At 39.7% G+C, this 24,287-nt stretch overlaps 2 protein-coding genes across 3 annotated transcripts in view; one reads left to right on the top strand and one right to left on the bottom strand.

Moving 5' to 3' along the window:
• Positions 1-926: 926 nt before the first annotated feature.
• On the bottom strand, positions 927-4,614 carry cimip2c (ciliary microtubule inner protein 2C). The gene is made up of 4 exons (XM_030770912.1): positions 4,550-4,614; positions 4,089-4,305; positions 2,573-2,673; positions 927-1,050 (listed from the first exon to the last, which is right to left on the bottom strand). Exons 1-4 carry the CDS (start codon positions 4,612-4,614, stop codon positions 927-929), a joined length of 507 nt encoding a protein of 168 aa, XP_030626772.1.
• A 780-nt stretch (positions 4,615-5,394) lies between these two features.
• Positions 5,395-24,287, top strand: part of otofa (otoferlin a) — a 69,725-nt gene continuing 50,832 nt past the window's right edge. For both annotated transcript variants that reach the window (XM_030770349.1, XM_030770348.1), the window contains exons 1-3: positions 5,395-5,473; positions 9,795-9,853; positions 22,147-22,235. In XM_030770349.1, coding sequence (XP_030626209.1) covers positions 5,395-5,473; positions 9,795-9,853; positions 22,147-22,235 — 227 coding nt within the window. The remainder of the gene's footprint in view (positions 5,474-9,794; positions 9,854-22,146; positions 22,236-24,287) is intronic.

Here is a 24,287-nt window from a genome sequence, read left to right as displayed (position 1 = left end):
TGTCGGTTTTGAAGCCAATAAACCAGTGATGGATTATATTCAGTTTTGTATAAGGCTGGTGTTGTGGATGCATGTTTGCGTTAATGTTGATGCAAGATGAAGCGTAAAAAGGAAAACAAAAACAAACAAACAAGAACAACAACAACAACAAAAAAAATAAAACCGGGAATTGTAGCACAATTGCTATCAACCATCTGTTTTATCTCTCTAAACTGGAACGCTCGTGCAGAACTGTAGCCTTTGTTCTGGGCTCCAGTTTTCTGTCGAAATTTCAGAATTCTTACGGTAGCATACACAGTGATATATAGAGTGAGATGAGACTGCACAGCCTGCAGTCTGGCAAAAAGATGCCGCTTTTTGAGATCACGGTTTGCACATTTCACAGATTGCTTTGAAGGGATTTCTGAAATTTTCCTTGGAAATTAAAAAAAAAAAAGTTCCAGAATAAATGGGACAAATGACAGGTTTATCCCAATGATAAACTAAAACACTAGATATTATTTTGCCTTTGGGTGACTACAAAGCAAATTACAATAAAATGGGCATAGTCGAATTAAAAAAATGTGAGTGCATTAAATCATACTTATTTTGAAAAACATTTATATGGTTTATCAGACTTTGTCCAGTAAACATATGACCTGGAAGTCTGACAGTATTAAATACTAGTGTGATAAAATAATATCAAGAGGCTAGGATTATACAAGTGAAGTATATAATCTCCAATTACGACAACTACACAAAAAAAACTCTGAAGTTCAGAGTACCAATAAGATTACATCAAAGAATGAGATTGCATCACTTGGGATAAAAGACAAGCATTCTTGTCACAAGCATAGACTGACACGGAAACTTGTTATTCTTTCATCATGTGTTTTAAAGCACAAGTCTAGAACTGTTTGAAGTGCTTTTCCTCATGGCGGTGCTGCTTATCTTCGCTCAAAGAACACATCTCTCATGACCCGATCATCCAGCGAAGTCCTGATTCCTGAGGGGAGGGTCTGGTAGCGGCGGACCCCCCCTGACTGACTCGCCTCCGCTGGATCCAGGCCACTAAAGGAAGCCAATTAAGGCAGAGAGAGAGAGGGAGAGTGAGAGGGAGAGATGAGGAAAAGGCAAGAGAGAAAGAGAGAGAGAGAGAGATGAGGAAAAGGCAGAGAGGGAGAGTGAGAGGGAGAGATGAGGAAAAGGCAAGAGAGAAAGAGAGAGAGAGAGAGAGAGGGAAGAGGAAAAGGCAGAGAGAGAGAGAGAGAGAGAGAGAGAGAGAGAGAGAGACAGTATGAGCACTTGGTGCACTTTGTGGTGTTTGCCCTAGATTCAGAAAGACTTTAGAAAAACCACAGCAGTTACATGACTGCCCATTAGTGTGAAGGATCTCCCTTATTTAAAACCCTCAAGTACATTTCCTTTGAATCCCTGTCTAATGACTACATCTTAGAGGATTTAAGTGAGAAACGCACAACGGTATGTATGCAAACGCAGAGAAAAGAGCACACAACTGCAGTCTTAGTCTTAGCATATCAGTAAGAACAAGCCTTATTTAAAATAAGAGAACTTTTATCTCAAACACACTGTCCCTGTGTCTCTAAGAAGACCTCTAACTAAACCAATGATGCAGAGAGTCTTCTGATACAGAGAGACCCAAGACCCCCCCTCCCCCCCCCCCCCCCCCAAAAAAAAAAACCTCACAGGAAGACACTCAGACATTCACACACACACACACACACACACACACACACACACACACACACACACACACAAACAATGCACATACAGTTACAATGAGTAAATCAGGGTGTGTAGACTATTGCCAACCTGTGACACACAGACACAGATACAGATACAGACATGTGCACACAGATATATGCACAGGAATATACCTTCTACTCTTCCCAGGCAGCTGGTCTCCTTACATACCTGCCCACACTCATGCATGTAGATACATGCAAGGCTATCTCATGACCTCTTGTAACACCCCTTTTCTGTTCTATATATTAGTAGACCATAAATGGACATCTGTTAGCTGCCTTTAGTTTCTTTCTCAGCACTAAACTCCTCAATGTGAAATGAAACATAACTGATCAAAAAACACTGCTTGGCTGTTTTATGTTTTTTTGCCTTACTGTAATGGTCTACACATAACCTCATATACATGGGGAAAAGGAAGGACTGACTGAAAAATGAATTTAAACCGTTTACAAAGTTAACAAGTAATAGTTTTTTGCGCCGTTTTCAATTTCTGTGCTTTATTACTAGAGAGACAAAAATGCATAGATTGGACCTAGGATCAGTCAGGCGAGCAAAGGCACCTAGGATCCAGTTGGGCGAAAATGATACTACTATGCTCTAAACATACTCTAAAACATAAATCACACCTTAATTCATTATTAACATTTGACCACACTGAGATTTGTACATAATGCAATGAAATTACACATAATGCAATGAAAAATCTATCAGAATCCATTGTGACACAGACCAAAACAAAGTGGATGAGGTGCAGTTACTAGCGCACCACAGTTTGACAGCAGTGTGTTGTTAGCTATTTGCTGTGTCATTGGGTTGTAGCTCTTACATGGGCTCCTGAAGGGACCTCTCTAGCTCTCTAACAACAGCATTGACAGGCTGCTGTGGGCTTGTGAGCTCCCTATTACTCCCTCTTTGTGTCTGATGGAACTGGAAGAGAAAGACAGAATAGACATGAGCGGATGTGTTAATGTGAAGCACACACAGACACAGACACACACACACACACACAGACACACACACACACACTGCAGTTTGAGAGATCAGTGATTTTAACAGTTTTGTTTTTTTTTATGTTTTTTCCTCCTTTTTTTTTTTTTTTAATCAGATAGGAGTAGTGGTTAGCGTTACGAGAAACATGTCACTAAATGGGGGTGCTCTGAATTTGATTCCTAAACACACTAGATGCCACTGAGCAAGCCAAATGAGTAAATACTGAGTTCATCTTATTTTATTGTTATTATCTGAGGCAGCATGCACTTCCCTCTTAACTGGTGACAGCAGGTACAATGGAGACATATAACTTTAAATTTTAAATTTAAATTTGGCCATTCGTTTTTGTTTTTTGTTGTTTAATCCCCATTCCCTTTCAAATTTGCACTTACTTATACAATCACTTATTTGCCTAATGCAGTAGTCACCTGGCTTGTACACACATAAAGCGTAAAGGAAACTTTCTAGGCTCTAAAACTTGGAGGGAGTCTAGTTATACAATGACACCCAACTACAGATGTGCCTGACCATCAGTGACCATCTGCACACAGTGAAAGAGAACAACAAGGCAATCTGTTCTCCTCAAGTCCCACATCCTTAGTTCTACTCATGGATCCCAGATGTAGGACAATTCCAGCTCTGTGAGACAGGACTTAAACCACAGATACTACTCAGAAGCTCCAAAACATCTTTTAGACAAAGTCTAGAATTTCATATGAAACTCAAACAGTGCTCTTAGCTTGACCTGGACAATGTCTTGGGCTCCCACCCACATATACTACACTTATATCATGCGTTTGTCTTTGGGGCAAGAACAAATGGATTATGTTATCAATATAAAATTCACCCAAAAGCAAGATTGATAACTATCTATATTCATCTTCAATATTTATGTAGGGCATGTTTGCATGACTTGTTCGAGTATGCTACTTTTAGGTACATATGTTCTGCAGTCTCAGTAAAACATATAATCAGACTGTCTTTGAATATTGTTGCACTGTTTTGGAAGTAAATGTCAAATGAGTTCCTGCTGAGGTAGTGTCAGAAAAACCTTTATTTTGATTCAGTTGATCTGAGCTATCTGATAATAAAAGCACAATTAGGAAACACTGAGTTATTTTGACATCTGTTATGATGAAACCTCCAAGAATACCAGCTTCATAAGAGGCCAACTGGGCTTTAAAGCAGGGTGGGTAATGAGCTGGTTTTTAATGGATAGCCTTCTAATATAACACTGTTTCTTCACGAGAACTCCTTGTTAATTTAATGAGGAAAATCAACGTCATCCACTAACGTAAGAAATGATCAGACTGTAAATATTTTCAGGGCGACTCTGCATCGAATTTGCTCACCTGCGTGGTGTAGGAGGTGAGGTGCCGGGTCTCCGGGCTCTGGGCTGTCTCGAGTGTTCGGTCATTTGGTAAGGTGGTTGGAAATATCCGGCCTTTACTGTGCGGGCTCGTGGAGGATGCCATGGCAGCACATCGGAAATCATGAAAATACTTCAAAGTGGCATTTCCAAACGTCTGTCCGTACAGGAACTTAATAGTTGGTACATGTCCGCTGTACCTTTAAATAATGCAAAACAGTGTAGTACAAACAGTTAGCTGTTTCATGAATAATTTGACATCAGATGTATTGTTCTTTAATGATTTTTGTTGTATACATATTGTAAATAGTAGGCATTTTGATTGGAGGTTTCAAGAACAACAATCTTCTTCCTTTTCCTCCTCCTCCTCCTCTTCTTCTTGTTCTTCCTCTTCTATTTCAAGACATGACCCGTTATAGTTTTTAACACTACTACATTTCTTACCCAGGCATCCTGGACGCTGGTATGTAGCCGGCACTATTTTGCGTCCCATTTTCGCTAAGAGCCATGCCTGATAATAGCTGGACACTCCGGGCTCACCACCAGAGCACGAGCAACAAGCGATTGGGGCCGAGCACCTTCGCACTTTCAGTCACAATTACCTGCTGCAATTCTAAAACTTTAATAAAGAGTTGCCAGGCAACATACGATCGTTCAATTTGCTGTTGACCACAGTGTAAATTACAAATCACATATTTATGGTAAACAATGACGTAACTACCACCGCCACCACTACTACTACTACTACAACTATTATTATTACTCCGACTACTAATATTATTAAAAATAATAGTAATAATAATAATGATCTTTTTTTCTTCAAATAAATGTGTATGAAGCATCAGCTTGTTGACTATCTGCACAAAGTCAAAACAATGTACCGATATGTGCGATTGTACATTCTGCAGTATCTCCTTGTAGTAACACAAGTGACCCCTACTGGCCACAATAAGCAAGACGTATTTGCCTTGTGCAGCGTAGAACACTCTCTCTCAGCGCAGTGTACAGAGAGCACGGCGGGCAAGCTGCCGACAGTAACGGGAGAAAACGAAAGCTTTTTAATTATTCACGTTTTACTATTACACAGCGGATGTTGCTTACCGAATATAAAGATTTCTTTTTTGTTTCACCGAAGGAATAAACTGAACGAAATGCGTTAGGAACAAGTGCCTGGAGACTTGAACGCTAAACTCTGTATGCAAGGATTTTGTAAATATATGTGTGTGTTTTTTATTTGTGTAATCTAATATTTCGATCAACCTGAAGTGCTGGACTTGATCACAACTGACATGGCTCTTGTAGTTCATCTAAAAAAGGTCACGGAGCTTCGTGGGAAAGGGGACAGAATAGCGAAAGTCACGTTCAGAGGTAATTAGTTGACACTCAGTGTTTATTGCTCTGAATCTGAATTGATGATATAATTCACCAGTTCAGGTATAATTGCACTCATAGCCTTTCAGATACGATGATCTCACTGATGCACAGGCTATGAATTTGCCTGCGAGAAAATATAGTTGCGATACCAGGCTCTTTGTCTGTGTCGCAGGAAAAGTTGGTGAAAATCTCTTTCTGACGCGCATCACTTACAGACTAACGACGAGAGCTACTTTTGCACTCAAAATAGGTGGAAAATACCAAATTTCTTTAGCAATTTCATCACCCTTGCTTAAAAACGTGAATTTCTCACTTACGACGTCCAACGTTACTCTGAATGTTATAATGTATTTATATACCGCAATGTCCGACACTGTGTGACACATATATCTAAGGAGTATAATTTGCTAATCATGTAAATGCATTTTGTGCTTTTTATGGAGTGGTAATTGCGGGTTTGAATGCTATTCTCATGTTTAATTCATGACTGACAAAAGGATGCAAGACGCGGAGAGCTCGGTTAGATGAGTGGCATGAAAGACCGCGCACGATCAACGCGTCTGGAGCTTTTGTTACAGTTCACCGAAATTTGGATGTGATTTTGCGTGATATGGAACTAAATGTATAGAATAGGAATTTGCAATGTTACAAATTATCCTAACATCCATTTGCCTGAAACTGGTTCTCTGCCTACGTGAGGTTTAAGTACAAAATCGAAAGGTTTGTGATGTGACCAGTCAATTGTCAAAGATTGTGAGGTAATATGTTAGGTCAGGTGTGATGGAGAATGATCATAAAGCGGGTCTGAAGTCACCTTTAACACGTCAGATAGCTTTGCACAAGTGGTGTGAAGAGGATCCAAAACAGGCAGTTTTGATTAGCGCAGTGTTAGTAGAATTGCATTGAATTGAGTTCTGTGGTACTTTCCTTACCTTGGCCTATTCTCTACCTACCTTGATTGAGAGAGATGTATGATGTACCAATAGTCTGGGGGGGAAAAACAACCTCCTCTGGTTCGGAGATTCTGTTTTTTTTCTCCCTGACTAAATTGCTGTCAGTACTACTTATTTCCCAATAAGGAGAGGGAGGAACACATAAAATTCAGACAACTATGTAGAAATAAATAATAGTAAAATGTAATAAACTCACGAAATATTTCATGGAATCCACAAAACACAGTTCATATTGTGATAAAACAGTTTTAAGTCCTGCTTTATTTTACTTCTCTGCCTCACATTTAGAAACTAAAAACTAGTTTTCAGTGGTTTATATTGGATTAAGTATGAATTAAAATGATCCACAGTGATGGTTTGCAGCTACTGTCAGGTGGGTTCTAATGGTTATTGGAGGAAAATGGCCTCTAGGTCAGTTAAATGCTTGATCTCTCTGTTCCATCACAGTGCAATATAAAAATGAAATACAAATTAGCCCAATATTATCACTCCAACCAAATGGGACCATCACTTTGGTTGTGATTAATTTTCACTGACTGTGTGGTTTAAATGCTGTTTATCGCTCTTCTACTTGCATTTTTCACATTCTCTCTCTCTCTCTCTCTCTCTCTCTCTCTCTCTCTCTCTCTCTCACCCCACCTTCTTCTCCTTCCTTTTTACTTTATCTTTTAAAGTTAGAAAACATTCTCAAGTGACAAATGAATGTTTTAAATATTATCTCTGTTCTGAATCTCTGTGAAAATTGCTTTGATGCTCACCTGAAAACATTTGCTATGAGTGTTCTCTCTCTCTCTCTCTCCTCTCCTTACCTCTTTCTCTCTCTTGCCCTCTATTTATGCGGTTGCCAAAACGAGAGCAGTGTGGAAATATTTATATTTAATCTCTGAGCTTTTGTTTGATGCTCTTGAAGTTGTGCATAAATTATTGTGTGTAATTCTGTTCTCAAAGACCTAATTGACTGGCCAGATTAAAATTCCTTTTACTGATGGGGAAACTGATACCATTACAACTTCTCTTATGATCATTCTCTGTTCCTGAGAATCAGTGAAAATAATTAGATATAAATCTCTGAACAAACTCACAGTGAATTGTGTATTTGTAAGGAACCATGGCATGGTGTTGGCAGGATTCTTCCTTATCTTCTTTTTTAATGTGCGGTTGCATATATATGTGTGCCTGTGTGTGTGTGTGTGTGTCCATGTGTGCAAGCGTGTATGCGTGCACGTGTGTGTGGAAAGTGTGAGTTGGTGTAGGTGGGATAGTGTATGGATTCCACTTGTTTTCAGAGCTCTGGTGAATATTCTATAGGCACACACACGTGCATACACACAAACTAGGGAGTTTAAACAAGCACTGAACAATGGCTATTATTAATACTCCCCCATAGGGAGCTTGGGTACACAAAGCAAAGAGTACAGCAGCTGTGTGTATTTTTGTGTGTGTGTGCGTGTGCGTGCATGTGTGTGTGTGCATGTGTGTGCACGAGTGATATTAATTTAACTTTGAGTTAGAAGAGCTCTGAGAGCAAATAGAGTGTGTGAGATTTTTAAGGTCAGACACACAGGTAACACAGATAAAAGGACAGAAATAGGGGAGGCCAGGCTTGAGTGTGTGAGATTTTTAAGGTCAGACACACAGGTAACACAGGTAATAGGACAGAAATAGGGGAGGCCAGGCTTGAGTGTGTGAGATTTTTAAGGTCAGACACACAGGTAACACAGGTAATAGGACAGAAATAGGGGAGGCCAGGCTTGAGTGTGTGAGATTTTTAAGGTCAGACACACAGGTAACACAGGTAATAGGACAGAAATAGGGGAGGCCAGGCTTGAGTGTGTGAGATTTTTAAGGTCAGACACACAGGTAACACAGGTAATAGGACAGAAATAGGGGAGGCCAGGCTTGAGTGTGTGAGATTTTTAAGGTCAGACACACAGGTAACACAGGTAATAGGACAGAAATAGGGGAGGCCAGGCTTGAGTGTGTGAGATTTTTAAGGTCAGACACACAGGTAACACAGGTAAAGGGGACAGAAATAGGGGAGGCCAGGCTTGAGGAGGGAATGTAGTTAGAGAAATGTTAGGGTTTGAGTCGAGGTTTGATGAGGTAAGGGTTTGGCTTTACGAGTACGGGACGTAAACGTGTGGGTTAACGTTGAAGTTAAGTGACATAAGGATTGGATTAAAGTTTGGAATAGTTTAGAGCTGAGCTAGAGTACGGGTGAAGAATGTATAAATCTTCCGTGGTATTATTTGCACCCGCATTCAAACTTCATGAAATTTGACGGTATTGTCTGTGTGAGAGTTTGTACGTTTCTAGTTTAGTAATGTGGCGTGCCTGATGTCCTGTTGTCTGTTATACTGACTGTGCTGGTGAGTATGACAGTCAGTCCTCTGGTGCAATCAAGAGTCTTGGAGTTCTGTCAGTGTGTGGTATAATGTACCTCACAGTCTGCAGTGTAGTGTAGTGTCCACTGGTACAATGTAGGTTGTGACAGGACATCATCATCTGAATCCCCTTTATAACTTCTCATAAGAAGATGTCTGGTGGGTATGCTTGTTTGCTTGTGCAGGATGGTTTCCTCTCACATAAAATTACAATCGAACTGTCTGTATCCACAAAAATATTTATGTAACAGGAGACAGCTTAATACCCCATTTACATAGATAACACTAATGGGTGATGTGTGTGTTTGAGTGTACATGCGCTGATTTGTTTGAACTAAGCAGTCTCTCTGACATTCGTAAACTTTGCAAGGTATGGCTTGGTAAAGTATTTTATTTTTATGCTGTCACTGCTAACATGTATTTTACTCTTATTACCATTTGTAGAGACAGTTGACATGTGTTGAAGGACAAAGCAATACCATCTGCAGATAAGAGTGACATTTCATAGACACAGATATGTTTTAGCTGAGTGTACTTCTGTTCTCCTTTGTTAAATTTAGAATAGCCACCACATCTTTTTTATACATAGTTCTAAAAATCATGGGAAATCATGTTTATGTATGTGGTTTAATGGTTGGAATTTTCCAAACTCTGGGCTGCATATTTGCCGTGTAGTATATAAGGAGAGCTTAGCTCATACTTTATGTTAATCATTTGAACAACTAACTTTGTACAGCTCTCCTTTCCTCTCCTTCAACACCAGCTATCCGTGTGATGTCCGGTCTTGGGGAGGTTTTTTACAAGCCAAAGATAGCATATAACAGAAAACCATTCGTATAGGTGCTCATTACCGCTGTATGATGCGGGCTAATAGAAATTCTGACACCAATGTAAGAGTAATGTAATTTTATCACGATTCTTTTTTTTCTCTCTCACACTGTGACCCTATTGACTTTTTGACCTTTGATCTGTCCCTAGGTCTGTCATTCTACAGCAGGGTGCTGGAGGGTTGTGAAGATGAGGCCAGATTTGAACAGGTTAGATCCTTTTCTTCTTTTTTATTACCTTCATTATCACTCTCAAGTCACAATGATTGCTGAACTGTGACACTGAAAGAAAAGGTTCAGCAGTTTTTTTTTTCATCTTTTCACCATTGTTGTCTTACCTTTAAGCAATAATAACAGATGAAAGGTTGGATTCATTCCATTGGGTTTTATTGTTGAGTTTAATTGTCAGTCTCTGTCTTCCAGTCACAGCTCACTGCTGTTCTCGTTTAACCGAGTGAGAAGGCGCCGGAGAAAGTTAAAGATTTTATTAGCATCTTTTTTTTTTTTTTAGCAACGATCGTAAATAAAAATGTCAACAAGCGTCGGCTGAGATAAAAGCGTGGTTAAACCGCATTTCACACATGGTAAAAGTTTTAGGGGGTTCTCTGTAATTTTGTAACTATGTTAGTAAATTTCACCAACATTATGAAACAGATTGTTCACATTTGCACTGGAAAACACCATGTCGGTTGCACCCGCTGTCTCTCTCTCTCTCTCTCTGTTCTCTGTTCAACAGCACATTTATCTGAGCCAGTTTGTCAGTAATGTGTCATACGTCAATGAAAATGATAAAAGTCTGTGTTTATTCTAGATTAGAATCTCGTTGCAGTCAGACAGCTTTTCTTTTTTGTTTTTTTTTGTTTCGTTTTGTTTTTGTTCTTTTTGTGTTTGTAGATTTAACTGAAGATGTAACTGTAGCAGATGCAGCGCTAACAAATATAAAACATGTCATATGTCAGCTAAACCATTACAGATCGTGTTCAACCTGGGTTCAACTGTCTTGTCATTTTTAATTAGGCTAATTAAATGAAGACAATTTAAGCGTGATTAACTATCCCAATTTTCATTCATATGTCAAATATCCATGCACCTATTTTAATCAATTAAAATCATATTAAAGACCCTAACTGCTTAACACACTCATAAGTAGCCTATCTATGTTAAAACAACAGTATCTATGGGCCACTGAGTGGCAGACCTGGCTAAGGCAGCTAGCACAGACATCTTTAAGTTCAAATTACCAAAGGAAATATATAGATTTGGTTCATAAGACCTTGAAGTGTCTATGGAACAACAACACAAAGATGATCAGAAAACAGATTTAAAAGAACAGTATGTTATTTCTGGCACAAAGGTTATGAAAAGCAGTTGTGTCTGTGTTGTGAAACTTGTCTCGGAGAGTGTGATATCTACAGTATAATGGAATTATGATTGTCATGTTAGTTCATGGGATGTGAGAAGTCCTGCTCCCTACTGACTCTGATCCAGGACAATGATCTTATTAATGAGGCATTCAGTAGAGGCGCAGAGAGGAGAGCTGATCAACCGACTGTGCCACAGGGCATTTGAGCGTTTGGGCGTTTGGTCGTGTTACCACGAGTGGAGGGAGGCAGCAAAAAACATAGTCTGAGGCAATGCAAGGCAAAGCAAGTTTATTTATGTGGCGCATTTTGTACACAAGGCCATTTAGTGTGCTTCACACAAAGCATGTAAAACATTAGATACGAAACTCAGAATAAGATAAATAAAAACAAATAAAAAGAGATGATACAGCGTATAAGGGAAAATAAACAAAGAATCAAAGAATAAAGGAATTAAAAATTGAAAAGTGAGAGAATACATAAAAAATAGAATAAAGGTCAAGGTGCGTCGGCAGTGCAGAAGAAAAGCATTAGATAAGAAATACAGAATAAGATAAGTAAACACAAATAAAGAGTGATAATACAGTGTATAAGGGAGAATAAACAAACAATGAATACTGACAAGTCAGAGAATACATAATAAAGAATGATGGTTAAGGTGCATTGGCAGCGCAGAGCAGTCTAATAAGGAACAGTGTTTTTCATCGCTTGGAGTGGTCACTAAGTATGCAGAAAATGATACAGGCCCTCATGCCACAAGTTCCTTCCTCAAAAAAGGTCAAAGAGATGCAGGCACTGAGGAATCCTCACTATCAAGTGTGTCTCCCACAGCGCAAGATTACCCGCGTTTCTGTTCTGCCACCCCCAGAATTTGTCTTCTGAAGCTATAGAATGAAAGTTTATATATTCACTTTGTTCTGCTCCACTGGGGCAAGGGAGCAGTCAAGGATACGACCATGCCAACACACTTCACATTTCACATGGCTGCTTCCTGCTGATCTCCAAATGCACCATGCAAAGATTACTCAGTCTATGTTTTCTGGTATGCTACTGCTTTCCTCTCTTTTAAAATCCACCTTTTCTTCAGGTCTCTATTGGCCAAGCGTGGCATGTTAACCCTCCAGAATCTGCTCTTGCTCTGAGCAAATCCTATTTAAATTGTGTGGTAAATGTCCCAGATCCAGCTTAATTTACTCTGAAGGCAAAATGCTAGTGTGTGAAGACACACAGCAGCGAAGGCCTAGAGAGGGGAGCTAGATCATCAGACTCTATTTTGTTTGACATCTGTTTCTTTATTCATTTTCAAGTAAATATCATTTCTCTGAATTGGTCATGTAATCCTCTGTGAATGTGTGTGTGTGTGTGTGTGCTGGAGAGAGATATGTAGTCTAACATACACACATTCATATTGCATTAGTAATAGAGATTATAATAACATCTAATCTAAAACAGTGGGTGTACTTTACATTATGATGTAAAAAAAATCATTGGAAGTAGTTGTCATGTGGCTTGCCTCATGACTCATTAGAGCATTTAAACTGAGTAAAATTCAGTCTTGCTTTATACAGTGTTATTTTCCTTTTTGTCCAGAATACGAACTATGACTCCTTTTAGGCTATTGTTGTGTTGCTGTTAAAATGTTTTGCTAACAATGGGGAAGTCCCCTTTTGATTAAGAGAGGAGACTAAGTGTTGCTTTCAGAGGAAATTTGTCTTGAGTAGATTAGGAGGGATAAGTAAAACATAGACATACACACACACACACACACACACACACACGCGCACACACACACACACACACACACACACACACACACACACACACACACACACACACACACACTCATTAACTAACAGAAAAAGAAAAGAAGCAAACAGCTAAAGATTTGTCGGTTCAGTATGTCAGCATGTGAAGGAAAGAGAGACCTGTTTGAAATCAAATTTGACATTACGAGCAATACTAAAAAGTGCTAATGTAGAGGACTGTGACATCCTGTAGGCAAGACACATACGTCCAGTTTCCTTAAGAGGTGATTTGAAACCTCACTGAGTGAATAATGATAAAACACTAAAATTGTAGCTAAAAACATTAGTGGACATTTTACAAATGTTCAAATACTCAAATGCTGCATGGCACTGCTAGCCTACCAACTCTCCTCTCCTCTCCTCTCCTCTCCTCTCCTCTCCTCTCCTCTCCTCTCCTCTCCTCTCCTCTCCTCTCCTCTCCTCTCCCCTCCTCTCCCCTCCTCTGTGGTTCATTAATAAAATAAGTATCCTGGCTAATAGCACAGCTCAGGACTGTTCACTCGGTCCGAGGTCACCCGCCAAAACACATCACGCAACAGATACAAAACCGCCTCAGGCAAGATTCACAGCACGTACATAACCAGCTCATGTAACTGACTCACATTAATGTTATTCTTACAAACACTGAACCATGCTTGCACTCATGTTCCATGAACACTTCAAGCTTTCAGTGATGAAATATAGTTTATATATGTCAAGCCCTGACATCATTTGCAGAGCCCCTTTACTGACGTGGTTTTCTTTATAATTAATCATAGGGGATGACATACATATGCACATTATTTTTTATTTTTATGATTACCTTTAGGAGATGACATGTAAAATGGTATTCGTGTCACACGTCCCATTACTGCACATTCATTTCTTGGTGAAACATCGCCCATGTTGGTGTGTTCAGTAAATCAGCCCTTGTGTTTGAGTTCAGACGTTTATCGGGTAGAGTGCGATAGCTGAGTAGCATATATAATTATGTGGGATAATAAATAGTTGAATGAATAAATGGACATTAAATTATATCAGTGTTTTTCACCCCAAACCTCAGGGTCAGCCTGTGCTGTACATTTTTCAGTTTGGATCTGAACAGAACAGACCTGATTCAGACTTGGACAGGTTAGTATTACTCTGTGGACCAATTAAGACAAACAGGTTATTGCAGGAGTGTGAGAGAAAAGTGCTAGGAGAGTGGAAAGGAATGAATTCTGAGGAATGAATTGAAAAACACAGCCTTACATCACTCTTGCAATCTGTCTTTTCCTCTTTTGTTTATGCGGTCTTATTTTACCAGTGGGAATCCAGTGTTGAGAACCCAGAGGGAATCCTGTATTGTTCTGCAGTGTTGAGATTCTGATCTTCTCACAACTCTTAAAGGAATGAGAATGGTCTTTTCCAGAATGTGAATACCAAACAGAACAAAACAAATCCAAGCAAAACAACAACACCAAACACCCCCCCCCCAAGTTCATAGCTATATACTATTATAAAATGCCAGTGTCCCTCCATGCTCCCCCCAAACAGACGGGATAGACTCTGTAAGGGCCTTTGCTCTTTTTCCACGTGACGGCTGTCCTGATTGGCTCAAAACCGATACAGGTTCTGACACGTTACTTGTCACGTGACATCACACATATCCAATCACGTCATGTCTTTCGACAGCACTTCTGTTACAGGACATGCCAATCAGTGAGCACTTCCTATGAAATGTCATCTTGTCACCAACACATCAGTAGAGTTTACAGTGGGGTTTGTTCTCGAAGGAGCTTTCTTGAGCAAAGACAAAACAATTGCTGGGTCTCAGGTGTGACTCAGTACTTTTTGTGAGTAAGTTTCCTTTTCAAATAGGCTACTGACACGTCAAAAACAAGACCAACTATGGCTAATTTCAAACAACAGCAAAAAACAGGAACATCTCATTTGAAATGCCCTACTCTGAGATGATCTCTAATCTAGAGATGAAATTGGCCTCCAGAATAACTTATTTTCTATTGACTTGTGTGTGGTCATCACCACATCTGTTACGGTAACATCTTTCTGTGACTTTTTTATTACTTTGGCAAAGAAAAGCTTCAGTTTTCAATGCAGAAACATTGAAACAATTAAACTGTTCAGTGAGTGCACGTACCAGTGAGACAGGCTGTCGTCTCTGAGGGGAATCTGTCGTCCCTGCTCTGTCGTTCCCGCCTAAGACTCCCTCTCTTATTCACTGCATAATTCCAGTTACTGTGTGTGCTCCTCAGGGCTCAGCCAAGCCTGGGGTAATTACCATAGCCACTTCTCCCACAATAACAACCCTCATAAAACTGTCTCTCTCTCTCTACCTTCGTATGCTCCAATCAAGGCCGGTCCAAGCTATTTATACGCAAATGAGGTGGGCAAAATGGTTATTGTATTGTGTCATACTACTCTTTTCATTACATAATAAAGTCTTATTCAGCGTTTTCAAAATAGACAGTATATTCCATATGTTGTTTGTTGTTAAACTCTGTAAGCTCTTTGGGTTGACGTAACTATGATTGTTCATAATTACATTACTAATGTCTACCATTAGCAGAGTATATCCAGGGTCCTTCTGTGCCTGTGTGATGTGTAGTGAACAATAACCTGAGACCAGAATGAAATGAAGATCAGGTGTGACTGTTGATTTGATGGCTTTAATGAGTTGTATAGATGCCTGTGGTTCAGATATATAGATGAAAAGTAAAAGAGAGAGAGAGAGAGAGAGAGAGAGAGAGCGAGAGAGATGTTGTTTGTTGATGACAATGGGTTTCAGCCTGTACAGTGAATCTGGCTGGGCTGGTTTCTCCTCTAAGAGACTGTAGTAGGATTGTAGTGTGTCGGTTTGCACAAAATCTGGTCAGATTTCCGTGACTACATGGGAAAATAGGTTAACAGAAGACATAATGTACATCACAAATAATCCTCTCTGATTTTCTGATAAGCTTGATTTAGCTTTAGGTTTATCTTATACACCTTCTTGCCGCTGAGCTAGTAAAGCATCCACATGAGATTAAAGTCATGCTGGCTTTTCAGCGATTAGAGTGGATGTGTTGTCCCTGTTGTAATCAATAGTAGGTCAATGCTCTGTGTACCTGCAACAGTTTTTATCAAGAAACCGTCCTGAAGACTGATTCATTGATGTGTCAGAGTGGAGGGTGGAGAGGAGCAGAGTAGTATGGTCACAGAAGTACTAGAGGACATACAAAAACAAAGTACAGTGAGATTACCACAAATAAGGACAAAAATAGGAGAAGGAGACACCTGTATCACCTGAGTGAGATGGAGCGAGAGATTTAGAGAGAGAGAGGGAGAGAGAGAGAGAGATGGGAGATTGGAGTGACAGTTGGAAGTGATGGGAATGTAGTTGGGGGTAGGGTAAAAGAGAAAGGGGGTAACAGCAGTGAGAGAGAGAGCGAGAGAGAGCGAGGGAGAGCGGGAGAGAGCGAGAGAGAGAGAGAGAAGATTCTTCAGACCAGCCCTATTAGGCATGCAGTTTGATATGAGAATCAGAGCACAGCACGTACACTTCTTATGGGCAGCATACATTAGATACATTAGAGAGAGAGAGTGTGTGTGTGTGTGTGTGTGTGTGTGTGTGTGTATGTGTGTGTGTATGTGTGCATTACATGTATATATATTTGTGTCTCAGAGGGAATTGCCGAGAGAATACGGTAAAATGAACGAGGGAGAGAGAGAGAGAGAGAGAGAGAGAGAGACAGAGAGAGAGAGAGAGAGAGAGCAGATGCTTGTCTCTTGAATTATTAAGTCCTAATGCATGTTAAAGCAAGGAGGGCTTGTGCTTTTAGTCTAGTTCTTCAGAGGGAGATACTAAGATTTGACTGACAGGAAACCCCCATAATATAAATATTATGGACCTTAATCCCAATCCAATATTTAATAGGTTCAGAATCCTCGTTTGGCATCTCTCTTTCTCTCTCTCTCTCTCTCTCTCTCTCTCTCTCTCTCACACACACACACACACACACACACACACACACACACACACACAGACAATTGCATACAAACTCTAATGCACATAATATATGGTACCCATAAGAAACACTAGAAATATTAAACTGCATTCATAATGTTTCTGCTGCTTTTTCTCACTCTCACTGTTTCTACCCCCACCCCCACCATATTCCCATCATATCCAACAGTCACTCCCCCTCTCTCTCTCTCTCTCTCTTCCTCCCTCTCTCTCTCTTCTCCTCCCTTTCTGTTTTTATCTGACTGTTTCTTGTTCTAGCCTATGTTGCCTTCTGTCTCCATCCTGCCCTGTTCCTCTCTTCTCTTACACTGCAGTGTCTCTCTCCATTGGCTTATGCCACGATGTGTTTTTTTTTCTTTTTTCCTTTTCAGGAAAAAAAACCCCATTATCTACATGGTGCAGATTTTTCTGCCAAATGACTCATAAAAACTATGCTATAGAGATGGTACAGAGAGCTCACCATCCACCACACCACGCAGAGTTCACCTGCTTTGATCATTTCCAATCAGTGGGACTTTACACTACAGTGGATACTTCAATAACTCAGCAAAGCGGTAATAAACTATATAAAATTGTTCAAGAGAAAAAAACCCCTCAAAAACAATAATTTTCCAATTATCAGACAATGGAATGGGTGAACTGGTAGTAAGAGTGTGTGTGTGTGTGTGTGTGTGTGTGAATTTATGTGTCTTTCTAAGTTAACCTTTTGTCTCTCTATTGACTCTTGCTATGGGTCAGTTTGTATCATGGGGATTGTATTCATTTTTAATGAATCTTTTTAGACTGCTCTGACTGTTCCTAGACATTACCTGTCATCACTTAACTAGCTCATATAGGCAATTACCCTGCAGGCTAGAGGGAGGGAGTAGGGAGAGAGAGAGAGAGAGAGAGAAGGAGGGAGAAGGAGGCAATAGGGAGTGAGAGGAGAGGGGTGGGCGTGGTGGCGGAGGAATAATTAAGTGCTTCGCTGCCTCTTCATTTGTAAAGATAAGATAAACAGCAAATCTGTGTCATTCAGAAAAAAATGCCACTACGAGTGGGTGGCAGCTCATTTTTGCTTGAAACATTAAGAGTACGTGGTACGTTTCCATTTACTCATTTAACTCATCAAGACAGAATCACAGTTATTGTTTTCTCTCATGTGGTTTACACTCTGGAGCGACATCAGGTTATCGTGCTTAAAGGTCCATGCAGAAGTCTCTCAACTCTCCCCCACATTGTTCTCGGATTTTGTCATTGCTGTTAGGGACAGCCCGATAAAATAAAGGCTTCTCAAAGACAGTGCCTTGGATTCTTTTACTGTCTGACTCTAGTAAAGAAAACTTTTACTTTACATACCATCACACAGAACCACTGAACTTATCCTATACAATGTTTGTATGTAAATCTCTCTGCGTGCGTGAAACAAAGCTGGTTTTTGAAAGCCGTTCTACCATTGTAATGTATTTTATAAATGTGTCTGTATTATAACTTGAAAAAGTGTGTGTGTGTGTGAGTATGTGTGTGTTTAAAATGCATGCTGTGACATATATGAAACACATATATGGCTGTCTAGTTGCATTTGCTTACAGGAATTCTAGTTGGTTATCTGAACTTGGCAAGGCTAATATTAAAATGTCAACCAGGAGGTCATCTCCATGACAACTAAAAACACCCATGGGAAATGCCATATCATGTTGCAGGCGCAGAAAAAGATGAAAATATGGTTATTTTGCATCTGTAGAAGCAAGATGTCCATGTTATGTTGAACAAAAAGAGGGATGTTCAGATAAACAGTGATACAAGCCTGAGTGTGATCGTCCATTGAGGTTTGGTTTTGATGGTCAAAACGTCATGACGGACATTAATGGCTATAAAGTTTGTAGACAGTCTTTAGTCTGATGGTGGCGCTAAAGCACAGGCACATTCAGACCTGAAGCTCTCAGAGTCATATTAGCATGGTGCTTCATCAGCATACCACTTTTCATTAAAAATGAACAACAACAACAAAAAAAGCCATATTTCCAGAAGATTTGAGTAGAGATGCTGTCAATAAAATAATAAATTGGCTTTGTGGCTTTGTGGCTTTAATACTCAACCCCCCTAATAACATAATGTCCTGGGGTTAGAAAACTGTGCTGTCATTTCCAGTTTTACTGGATTTGATCAATATTCTTTTATTAAAGATAACATGACCTTTATATGATATGGAGTGACTTATGTTCCGATGTTCTGCAGAAGAGATTGAAAAAGCAAAAAAAAAAAAGAATATTTTTTTCATGCCATCAGGGATATATTAGATGTCCCCTCTTTATTGATCCTGTGTGTGTGTGTGTGTATGGGCTTTGTTAGGGTCAGAAGCTGTCCAAAAGAGGGTTTGTGTGTAAAACTCACTCTTTCTCTCAGTTACAGAATTAGTAGGAGAAGTACCACTTATGCAACCATTTCTCTCTCTCTGTCTCTCTGTCTCTCTGTCTCTCTCTGTCTCTCTCTCCCCTCATTAACACATCCTAAATAAGTCTTGTCAGAGCTGTGGGACTATGAGATGGAGTGTCGAGACTCCTGGGAAAGCCCAGCTCAGTCAGACAGGAGGAGGAGCTGAGTGTGCAATTCTGATCCAGTCTCCTCATTACCAGCACACACACACGCACGCACGCACGCACGCACACACTGTACTTCCGCTGCCCACACCCCTCCGATTAAATTCAACAGTGTTGTAGGAACTGTGTGTGTTCATAATCCAATACACTGGGTAGCTTAGCCTTTTTACTCTCTCTCTCTCTTTTCACACTCTCTGTTGTTGAAGTGTAAATCTCTACTGATACCATTGATACACATTGTGAAGAGAACAGCACTCAGACAGATGGATGGTTTTTAATGTCTCTGTAATGGGACTCTATGGGGGGGCTCATCGCCAATACCAGGCTTTAGATTGCCCCCGCTATTTAATTTTGTATGCTTGTGACTATGTGTGTCTGTGTTTGTGTGTGTGTGTGTCTGTGTGTGTGTGTGTGTCTGTGTGTGTGTGCGTGTGTGTTTGTTTCCTGCAGTGTTTCATATAATGGAGTTTACTTGCTCTTCAGTTGTACTTGTGTGTCTGAATTTTGCAATATGTGTGTATGTGTGTGTGTTTCTGAGCAAGAGAGAGAGAGAGAGAGAGAGAGAGAGAGAGAGAGAGAGAGAAAGAAGGCTAGAGAGTGGGAGAACTTAGAAGGTGAGTGTGCTAAATGGTCTCTCTCTGGAGTGAAATCAGCCTGGAGCTCACAGAATGTCACTTTCTTTAATGTGAACATGTGCTGTTCAAAATCTCTCTCTATTACATTAACATCACACTGTGATGCAATATTTCCCCTACCAACCCTAAGGCTACTAATATCAGTAAAGATCCCTCTTCCTTTCCTCCTGTGTTTGAGCGTGTGTGTGTGTGTGTGTGTGTGTGTGTGTGTGTATAGAGAGAGAGAGAGAGAGAGACAGAGAGAGAAAGACACAGAGAGTTGTGTGTGCAAGTGTGTAGTCAGAGTTCTTTCAGGTGAAGTCTCTTGTGCTCATAGATTCCTGCTGCTCATTAAACTGGCTCTCATTACAACTCAACGAGAACTAGAAAATCTTTTTTTAGAGTTTCTCTCCCCCTCTCTTTATTGTAGCGCATAACTAAATTCATTTTGTGTTTTCATTATTTGTGTCTAGAACACGTCGTTAACGTTCTATAATCTCTTAATTGTGGTGCTTTCTCTACTTGACATTTAAAGATTAGGACATTGATTTCACTATGTGAGAGGGTGGAATAGAATGGATTTCTGTTCATGTATAGATCGGTTCAGACTCGCCTACCCAAATGAAAAACGTTTATTCCTCCTGATCTGGCTGAAGCGTGCTCTTCAGCACGGCTCCTGCATGGCCGCACAACAACGCAGCATGCTCTCTCTCTTTCTGTTTCCCACAGAGAAATCACACACTCCTTCTTTTTTTTTTCTTATGAGACAATGTTATTTTCGTTAAAGTGTATGGATTGATATGTGTGGTACATTGCCATGTGGTACACTGGTACATTTCTGTGTATGTGCGTGTGTGTGTGTGTGTGAGAGAGAGGGGTGAGAGAGAGAGAGAGAGAGAGAGAGAATGAGAGCAAGAGCAAGACAGAGAGACAGAGAGAGGTGTGTGTTCAAGTGTGTTGTCAGTGTGGCTGCTATGCCAGTAATGCCAGTACTGCAGAGTGTTGCAGTGCCGATGTGGAGAGGATCTGAGTGCTAGTAGGGAAGTCCCACTGAGCAGTAATATGCCTGAGCACCGAGCTCATTCTATAGATTGACTCACACTGCAGTTATTCCTACCAACCTGAACTCACCCTGGAGATATACATACCAACCTAAACTAACACCGCAGTTATACATGCTAAAGTAACCTCTCACTGCAGATTCAAATTAGTCCCTTGCTATCCTTCACATGAATTTGTCGAGGTGAAGATCTCATCTCACAAGATCGAAGATAGCCTGAACTCCTGGTTTGGATACATATTCCATTTGCTATGCTTCAGTCTCGCATGAATTTATGTGTTAATAAAATAAATACGTATGACATGACTGAAAACAGTGGCCCGTAGGTGTGAGGAGGAATTTCCGCTGACAGACATGTAAATCTGAAGTAGTCATGTAAAAAAAACGAGAAGAATTTAACGTAGCGTTAGACTTCCTCTAGGCATTCTCTGCTCTCCCGTTTTCCGTGAGTCCAGTCTGATTTGAGGGGCCATTAACTTTTTCATTGGCAAAACTAATTCATTTACTTGTGTTCAAGATTATATTGGTTTATAAGAAGCCAAATGTTTATTCTGTGAGCTTAATATTATGCTGTTTGTTTTCAATGATGGAACACATCACTGATGTTGTATAACTTAATCTGACTGATTATTGGCAAATGACCTAATTTAACGTAGGAAGAAACGATTGTCAGTTTAATTTGTCAGCCCAAAAATTACGCCATTCCTGATCTAATTAAAGCAACAGTCCAGGACGTCAAAGGAACGCAGAATCCCTCTGTTTTATCTTTTTTTTTTTTTTTTTTTTTAATTTTCTGCTCTGTGATTAAAACCAATTTACTGCACTGCATCTTATCTTTAGAGTATCCAATTAAAGCATAATGGAATTTCTAATTAATTTTAGCTACTGGCTTTAGTGTTCCTTTTTTTTTGTTTTTTTTTTTTGTTTTTTTTTTTTGTTAAGTTAATCATGAAACTGGTAAATTGGTAAATGTGTATATGGCTTGGCTAATTTTTTTTCCCCTTCTGTTTTTCACCTGTTCACCCTGATTTCTTGTCAACTTTTCTCCAGTCAGGACAAACAAGCCCATTTTGTGCGAATTATAATGTGTCTTTTCCAGGCTTTTCGATGGCCAGTTGCCAGCAAGGTGGATGGAAATGAGATGTTGGAGATCCAGGTGTTCAACTACAGCAAAGTCTTCACCAACAGGTTAGTAAAAACTCAACAGAGCTCTAGCATTGCTTTAAAGCTTTAAAACCACAAACAAGTGATTCTCATGAAATGGCCTTGTTTTATTCTAGAGATGTTTTATTTGTAGTTTGTCTGTAAATGTTTAAGTCATTTTTAACCGTTTATTTAGTAATATCACCATAACTACATTGTAACCCCAAACCTACCCCTAGCCCCAAACCTACCCCAAACTTTCAACATACTTATAGTCTATGCCTAATTATAAACCCATACCCTAGTTTTAATCATAACTTTAAATTTATTTGTAAATTTCAGTTTGTTCTTACCTTGTCCCTAAACCCTAATGTTAGCACTTATCTTGACTCTTTTGTCAAATGAATTTTATTAGATAGTTTGTTGATAGTCTAGGAGTAACTGCGCATCTTCGGTAGATGCACGTTGACCGTTTGAATAAAATGAAACTGCTAACCATATAAAGACATATCAAAAAACTTGTTAAAAGACGTCTGTGCCATCCTTATGAGACGACATTTTGGTATTTAAAAAAAAGATGCATTTGCAGGAAACCGTAAAATACATGTGTTTGTGTCCATCCATAAAGGAGAGGGAGAGGGAGTTTTTGGGCGGGTTGTGATCTTTTAATGTCTTAATCATTTTTTTATTCTGCATTGCCACACTCAGCACAGTGTACAATGTGTGGAGGTTATTCTCATGCAAAAAAAAAAAAAAAAAGTACCAAAATGGCTTTTTTTTTCAAGGCTTTTAGGATGCATTCATGCTTGTCATTGTTTGCTACATGAATGTGTAGTCTGTTGTTCCTTAATTACAGCAAAGACAAAGATCCTCAATATTTCACCATCCATTAAATCCTCCTTTACCTTCAAAAGAACAAAAGTTATATTAGTAGGTCTGAGTGCAGTGTGGGTGGTGTATGATGTCCTACTAATACGCTTTTAAGTGTTTTCTAAATTCATATAACAGGGTTATTGAATTCTCTCTCCTCTGCTGTGCACATGAGGCTTAACGGAATAGCCTTTCACTCTCATTTCTATCATCTGCCAGTCTAAGTTGATCCTAGTCCTTCTTTTTTCTGTCTGTCATGCCTGGGAGACCATAACAGTACGTTTTAGTCTGAGAGGAGATTGGAGATGGTTGTCTGCCATTGGTTGTCAGCTAGGAGGAAACAGCTCCGGCTTATAACAAGGACTCAGAGCTGAGTGACAAGTAAATCCCACTATGTGATAAGCTGTGAAACCCTCACAGTTTCATCATGTGGTGAAGACTGTTGCCTCGTTATCACTGTCTTCTTCTCTTAGTCTCTTAGTCTTGTTTGGATTGACAGCAGAACAGCGCGTGGGCTTTTTGGAGATGTTTTAAGAGGTACGGCTTTGATGGCCGTGTAGGCTAAACGCAAAAGGAAAACTGCAGGGAATACTGAACTGAAAGGGAAAATTCTTTTTTTTTTTTTTTTTTTGTAAATTTGAGGTCTTTACAACAGTTACCGTAACATATGTCAATACCTCAAATGTTTTTACAGCCAACCACTTGTATAATTTGTCATACTTTGTTCTATCGAATTGGCAGAAGTTTAATGTTTGTTTTTAAGACAGACTATGAAATCTTGTTGACAATTTCAGTACAGAGAAAAATGTTACAACTTGGCCCAAAGGGGTTGTGTGCATTTGTGTGTGTGTGTGCGTGTGCGTTTGTGTGTGCATGTTTGTGTGTGTTTCTGTGTGTATGCATTAATAAAAAACGCAATATGAGACATTTGTTGAATAATGGAGGTGTTGGCCATCTGTTGGTTAATTACTATAGAAATAGATCTGTTTCATCTGACTTCAGTCAAACCATCAATCACCAACTGATGCTGTGATCTGTGTCGCCACAATAGCTGTGATATTGTGTATAACAATGTGGACACAGTCAGTCCGTTGATTTGAGTATTCACCACAAGCAGCACCTACTGCAGCAACTCGACCACCCTCGAACAAAAAAGCACCATCTATCATTGAGTCAGAGATAATCACGTGAATATATTAAGTTACTTTTTTATATTTGGTAGGAACT

Source organism: Chanos chanos, chromosome 4 (genome assembly GCF_902362185.1).
Source record: "Chanos chanos chromosome 4, fChaCha1.1, whole genome shotgun sequence".
Lineage (NCBI taxonomy): Eukaryota > Metazoa > Chordata > Actinopteri > Gonorynchiformes > Chanidae > Chanos > Chanos chanos.
The sequence above is the reverse complement of the archived record's forward strand: the minus strand, read 5'-3'. Positions and strand labels throughout refer to the sequence as shown.